This window comes from Conger conger, chromosome 3, assembly GCF_963514075.1.
Source record: "Conger conger chromosome 3, fConCon1.1, whole genome shotgun sequence".
Lineage (NCBI taxonomy): Eukaryota > Metazoa > Chordata > Actinopteri > Anguilliformes > Congridae > Conger > Conger conger.
The window spans coordinates 62,482,938-62,490,411 of NC_083762.1; the positions used below are offsets into that span (position 1 = coordinate 62,482,938).

General features: G+C 39.7%; 1 protein-coding gene across 1 annotated transcript in view; it reads left to right on the top strand.

Annotated features, from left to right (window-relative positions):
* The window catches only part of ahr2 (aryl hydrocarbon receptor 2), a 66,746-nt gene extending 62,224 nt beyond the window's left edge, over positions 1 to 4,522 (top strand). Inside the window, exon 11 of the mRNA XM_061233721.1 lies at positions 56 to 4,522. Coding sequence (XP_061089705.1) covers positions 56 to 163 — 108 coding nt within the window. The 3' untranslated portion in view covers positions 164 to 4,522. The remainder of the gene's footprint in view (positions 1 to 55) is intronic.
* Positions 4,523 to 7,474: the final 2,952 nt, after the last annotated feature.

The following is a 7,474-nucleotide window of genomic DNA, read 5'->3' on the forward strand; positions in this document are numbered from 1 at the left end:
AGCAATAGTGAGTGAAGACTTTTAATAATAGCTGACTGTTTGACTTCCTTCACAGATCCCAGGCCAGCCGCCAGAGGAAAATGGACATTTCTCCTTCCCTCCTCTCAACAATGGAACCAAATATTTTTCTGAGAACAATCAGACCAACTGTTGTGACTTCTAGAGGGCTGGGAGGGGGGGGGCAAAAGGCAGAGACACTGACAATCGGCACTCCTCCGCAAATGTGGAAAAAACTTTCCACGTCCGTGTCTGTGTCCCTGGAATTTCTCCCTTTCCAGATTTTGGCCATGATCTCAGTGTCTTCTCATCTGTAACCCCCAGAGAAGTGGACATGGGTCAGCTCTGGCCCACCAGCCAGTGGTTTTAGCAAGAGTAACACTGCAAAAGACACTGGCTGGAGCTCAAACTAGTGTGACATGCCTCATGCGATTTGCCTCCCCTTTTCATTTTGTTTGGAGCAACACAGCAAGTCACAATGGAATATATTTATTGTTTCTTTTTGTTGTTTTTTCTTCTTCTTTTTTTTTGCTGTTTTTGCTGTTCCATGTTATTTGTGTCAGTTTTTTCCACAGAAACATTTGAACAGAGTTGCGTAAACCAATCGCGGTCAATGTGGTAGCAGTCGAATTTATCAGCTTATGTGCAACACAAACATTTCACAGATTTCCTGATATCTGTGGTTTGTGAACTGGCTGGTTTTGTGAACACCCCGATGTGTGAAGATTAGGGAATCTTTGCCGAACGGGTACAGCATTACATCCTCGGAAATGAATGACCAGGATAATGAAGTCAGGAAGAAGGGTCAGAGTGCGGGATTCCTGGGAATTCAAGAGGTGGAAACAGGTTTCCACTTGCACGTTAGAGTTCCCTCCAGACAGTAGACCTCCAGACAGTAATGATATTAGCAATTAGGATGCGATCAGGCCGCATTAATTCCCTGTAAATATAATCTATGTGCATTTACGACTGGGAAAGTGAAAGACCACTCCTAGAAAGGCTGTTCTAGAACATGCAGACATGTTCTGGGACTTTGGGAATCCACATATACAAAACTGAATGTTGTTTGCGCACTTACAGTTTTGTGTACATATTGCACACACAAGCACATATACACAGAACCAAGGAGTTGAGGTAATTCCCAGGAATCCTGTAGGATTTTTAATGTTCACATTGGTTCCACAGTGATTAGATGCAGTAACGCTAAGGGGGACGATTTTTTGCGTGACCCTCATAGGAGTGGGGTCTCTGCCACGTGCTTCTCGGGTGATCCCGACTCATGACCGCGTTCCTATCCCAAAATCCATTTCTTTTTTACTTCTCAAATACAATATTATAACAGCCTATATTAATCAAATTAATATGATAAAGGATATCATGTATTCATCAAGCCTTGTCTTGTTTTTAAAAAACATGTATTTTATATTTTTATAAGCATTTAATTGAAATTATTAACATGTCGTTGAGCCATTCTTTGTTTTTTGTCGTATTTTCCTTCCTGCTTGTCAGTCTTAGATGTTATTGTCCTCTCGCCTTACTTTTTGCACCTTTAGATAACTAACACCCTTTAAAGAAGTTTCTTCTTCCTTTTAAAAATGCTGTCCCTCTTATATTCCGACTTGCACCCTGAGAATCGTGTTGCATTGTGGGACATGCAAGTTAAGTGTACAGATGCCTCAGTCTCTCTGTGAACTTATTGGAGCTCAATGCGTTGGGCTGCATAGAAGCGGGCGGCCCTTCCACAGCAGACTGGATTCTCGCCGAACCTTCATTGCGGCATTGTTCAAAATGGCCGACAGAGGTTCTCTCAAATGCTACAACGACAGAGGAGATGCAGCAGCAATCCCCTTCAGTTTTTTACGGTTTGTTTCGTATTCTGTGTTAGAAATATACGTGTTTGTTTTTTTTGCCTCCCACCAGTTTTGCATGACCAGTTGTGCCTCTCGTGTTACTGCTGTCGCACTCTCACTTGCACTGTCCACAAGAAGCACAATCGCCTCCCCTCCGCACCCGCCCGTTACTCCCCGCGGGTCGGACGGTGTGACGTAGACTACACACGCACTCACGAATACACACGCATGCGTACGTCACACACGTACGCGCACGCACGCACATACATTTGAGTCCCACCTCAGCTGACTGTGGGATATAATGGCGGGCCGTAAATGGCGGGAATGTAATGGGCTTCATGCATGTGAAGTGCTGTAACCAGCTGTAGAATAGGTACAGCACATCTATGTGACCGCGGGATTTTCATGGTTATGTGTCCGGTTTCCATAAAAGCTGGATGGCAATATATGGCAAATATTTAAATAGGTGTTGTGCTATCTGCTGGATAGTGCATCAGAAGATATTCCCCCGATATATAGTAAATGAACCTAATTTTAAGATATAATTTACTACAACAGTGACCTATGACTGACTGCATTCTAATGGGAAAATGAATCCAAACAGACATCACTACTGTCTTTAATCAGTACATAAAGCGGCCTTGCTCAATGTGAGGCCCCATGTTGCTTTCCTCTAAGGTATGCACGCTGGATTGGGGCGGGGGCTGTCTTTGCTCCCAGCAACCAAGACAGACTTATTTGACTCTTTTTTTTTTCCTTTTACATATTCTTCGTAATCATTGATAATCATTGTTTTTTTGGCTACTGCAAAGGGACATCCATTGTGCTCTACAATGAAGATTCAATGACCGTAACATGGCAGCTATGCTTTAAGCCCTGCGTAATGAAAGAGAAGATTATTGTGATTAATTATTGTATACACCCAGTGAGCAATTTATTAGGTTGATACACCAACTTGTTAATGCAAATATTTAATCAGCCAATCATCTGGCAGCAACTAACTGGATAAAAGCACGCCGACGTGGTCAAGAGGTTCAGATGTTCAAATTTCAGAATGGGAAAGAAATGTGAACTATGTGACTTCAACTGTGGAATGATTGTTGGTGCCAGCAGGGTGGTTTGAGTATCTCAGAAACTTCTGATCTCCTGTGATTTTCCTGCACAACAGCCCCTATAGTTTGCAGAGAATGGTGCGAAAAACAAAACACATCCATTGAGCATCAGTGGGCAAAAACACGTTGTTTATGAGAGAAAGAGGAGAAAGGCCAGACAGGTTGAAGGTGACAGTAACGCAAATAGGCACGCATTACAACAGTGGTATGCAGAAGAGCATCACTGAACACACAACATGTCAAACCTCTTAAATGGATGGGCTACAGCAGCAGAAGACCAATTATTCAAAATATTAAGTTTCCTAAATACTTAATAAAGTGCTCACTGAGTGTATATATATATATATATATATATATATATATATATATATTAATACATTACACGCACTACATGCCTTAGTTTCCAACTGGCGAACGATGAGAGATGAGAAATGGCTATTTGCATGTCCGAAAGTATAAGTGAGAGTTTCAGATTCATGAGATACAAAACCTCACTTTGTAGGTTTCACTGGAACTCTGTGGTATGGTGTGAGTTTGTGTAATATGATAAAATATAACCGTTTTACAAACAGTTATCACTCTTAAGATAAACATCCTAGCAACCTACATGTGGCCTTTTTTCAACTGTTACTTGCATGCCAAGAGATTTTTACATTCTTTGGGGATATTTTCTGGATCTTCTAATAGTCTAACTAGTTTGTTCTAGTAGTCAAACTAGTGCGGAGTGTTGTTTTGGTTTAGAGTCTGGTATAAATGATGGCAAATGATGGCATGTGAATATTTTGAAAGTTGAAGGTCTTGTTTTTTGATAAAACCTAACAAATCGGTTTGCTGAAATGATGATTGAATGTGAAGAAAGGAGACAGAGGACACTTTAAGAATTTGCACACCTTCCTTGAAAGTATAAGTACTGTTAAGTACTGTTACTATTCCCTGTACTGTTAGCTACTTCCTGTATTGTTACTGCTTTCTACATAGTTCTGTGCTACTTCCTTTACTGTTCATTACTTCCTGTACTATTACCTACTTCCTGTACTGTTACCCCTTCCTGCTTTTCTCCCAAGAACCCCCAAGCTGTCAAGGACTGACAAGTGACTTTTGAAACAAGTGCCCTTGTATGAATGTTGTGGCCTCAAACAACCCAATATATTTAGTTTTTTGTTTTTTATCTATTGGGCATGTAGAGATCTATTCTGCCAGCTCTCTAATTGAGGGAATTTTCAGCTCGCTTTTTTATTAATGGAAGCAGCAGCAGCGGCAACCAATATTATTTCCTGTATTTGTCATGGTTTCAGTGTGAAGCCGAGTCTACTCTTCTGAAAATGCAGTATCCGTGTATTATGTACAGTTTTTGTATTTTATTGTTGTGTTTTAGTGCTTTTAATGTATCGCCTGGCCTTTAAAAGGCCCTCACAAACCGTATACTATTTCATACATTTTCATCCATCATTCATTTATCTGCTTTTTATTGCCATGTTTTTTAATACAGTATATATCTTGTAGCTTTCATGTTCTCCTACTTCTGCATTGTTATGTTTGCACCATTAAAGAGGTTTTTAATGACTTGTGAAAACAACTTGTGAAAGTTTTGTGAAAAATGTGTCTTGACCAATTGTTGTGGAATGTGGTTCCCCCGGTGAGATGCCATTTCACCATTTGGCTGATAATACACCTAATACAGTAAACCCAATTTATCAGTGGTAAGATGTGTTTATAATAAGTCATTCTTATCCATGATATATTTAATTTTTCTGCACATTTGAGACAACTCAAAGGGCTAATTACTGACAGGAGCTGTATTGACAGAGATAGTGAGCTGATATTTATTTGAAGGACACCATACTGGACTTGCTGCAGATTTCAGAAGCTTTTATCAAGAACAAACATTAGAAGAGCAAATTCATATTTCACAACACAGACGACCTCATTTGTAGTTGGCCTGCCACAAGAGGGCGCAAATTTTCATAGTAAAACTGGAAGTTACCACAGAAACGGAAAAGGATCAAATATACCCATCTAAAATCATTGGTAGATATCAGCCATCACTTCAATTAATAAAAAAATAACTAAGTCCATCTCAGCTTCTGGTGAGCTGGTGATTTTGGAGAAAGCCAAAAAGGTGAGGTGAGAAGCCCTTGCTGTGCCACCCTGTGCCCAGCCTGACTGCACTGCTGCATTTCAAACATGCATAGAAATATGAAATACCATGGAACAGTCTGGAACCGGTGGGGCACAGACTTCCATGTGGCACTACGTAAAGTGTGTTCTCATGCTTAGCCAGACCATCAGTCTGGCTTTCGTCTCTTACTCGAGCATACTTTTTTGTCATTTCAGTCTGACCGAAACTTGAGCCTCATTTCCTAAAGTCAACTCTTGTGAAAATGCAACCCCCCTCCCTCCTTTCCTTTCTTGGAACCGTCAAAGTTCCACTTCCCCTTTGTGTAGCCATAGTGATTTGTTTTACTCTTCCTGGGGACATACAGGTCTGTTACATACAGGTAAAACAAATTTTGAGTTGTCCATGGCAGAGATTCTTTAGACCCGTGTGGTTTCTCCTGCCCTGTGGGCCAGCATCAGTCGCTCTAACTGTGCTGAAACCCTGGCTTTCTTTCACTGCATTACTCCTCATTAGTTGAAGAAAGAGGGCATTGTTTGTGGGCAAGTTTCACATTTCAATTGATTAAAGGCAAAGGATTTAAAATAGTGCATACTTTTTGTTTGCGGTCCTCTTTCTGTGTCATTAACTGAGATTGTCTGCGCTTCAAAAGGCCAATCAGAAGTTTACTTTACATTTCTAATTGAATATGTATTGCTATTGGAATTTGTATTTGGCATTTTTTTCTAAAATTTTACCTCAAAATGGCTATCTGCATGTTTCAGCAAATTTTAACAGGGAATTTTTATACAAATGTTTTATACAACCACTCTGCAAGATATTGAATTTTTCCAGACAGGGAGAGACAGAAGGAAAACTAAATTGAAAATCAATTTCCAACAAACAACAACCAAAACCTCCATAAAAGTTCATAGCATACATGATCTGTTTCCATATGCTGTGACTGGGTAAAGGAGATTATCTAGAGTGTGCCTGGTGTGTTTCTCTGTGGAGGCGATACTCATCTCTGTCCTCAGGATTGAGGGGCCAGCGCTGAGAACGATGACGTCAGATAGTCGCAACGACATGAAGGGGGAAAACAAACGTGATTTGTATCGTAGTCTTCATTTAACACAGTCAGTTAGAAACGTGAAACGATGCCTTCACTTTCATGACTTTGAATTAACCTCGTCTTAAACCTCAAATTAAATTTGGCTTTCCCTGTTGTAGTTTTTTGCCAGGAAAAATGTTTTTTTAGTAACTGCAATAAAAACCAACATCGTGGTGTTCCTAATGCAGAGCATATACTAACATTGTTGTCGTGATAAAATGGAAGTGTATTGTAAGAATAATGATGTTTAAAGAGCTCTTGCTGTGCTTTTTAATATTTATAGGCTTACTGGATACTAAGGATTTATTTCATGTCTGACAGTAATTTTTAACCAAGGCATTTCAGCAAAGTTCTATAAAAGCACTGGCGTGATCAACATGGTCATTTAATACTATGAATTTTGCGGCAGGGAACACTGACAACAAAGTGAGTCAGTGAAATCTAAGTGGCCCCTTAAGAAATACTTGAGTACTTTGTTTGAATATAAGGGACTTGCTCAAAGAGAACAACGGGAATTCAATCAGCTGTGCACAATATGATGCTCGCACGCAAGAAATCTCAATGTTCACTCAAACCCTGAAAAGGAAATATGTTTTCTTAATAAACAGTGACTTTTGTTAACTCTGGAAAATGGACAAGAAAGGGCCCAAAAAAAAAGCTATGGTTCTGAAAGGCTTCCTTTTTTCAGCTGTAGTTTGGTTCCCTTGGGACAGTGTGCAGTCTGGGGAAAATTACACGATTACATTTCTGAATTAAAGATCTCGCTGGTGAACTGGATGAACTTTAGCGACTCCTAGTAATGTGGTCTGTCTGTCTTACTATAATAACAGATAGAAATGCATTTGGTCTTTCTAAAACTCTGAGTAACTTGTGAAATTTAAATTACTCTGTGTTGGCAAACAACTATACAAGCCTAACATGCCTCCCATAATTTGTTACGATGATTGCTATTAAATTGGTAGCCAAACATTTTAAATTTGTTGGGCACCCAAATGTTATGGGACAGATTTTTATCTCAATTAAAATGGCTATGAAATCCACAGAAATTTAGAAAAACTTGGCTTTAATATTCCCTCAGGAGCACAACATAGGTATGGAATAGCCTTTATAATATAGATTTTCTGGCTATAAAAACCATTCTGTACACTTTAGAGGAGTGAAAATCGGTCATTTATTCAATAAAACATGGTGCTTAAAAACATGACCACGTTGTGCCAGTTTCTGTATGTAACCCCCAAACTGGGGCTAAACATTAGAGCCTTCAGGAATATTCACACAGAACTCTGTACATGTGTACTGTAAAGCACTG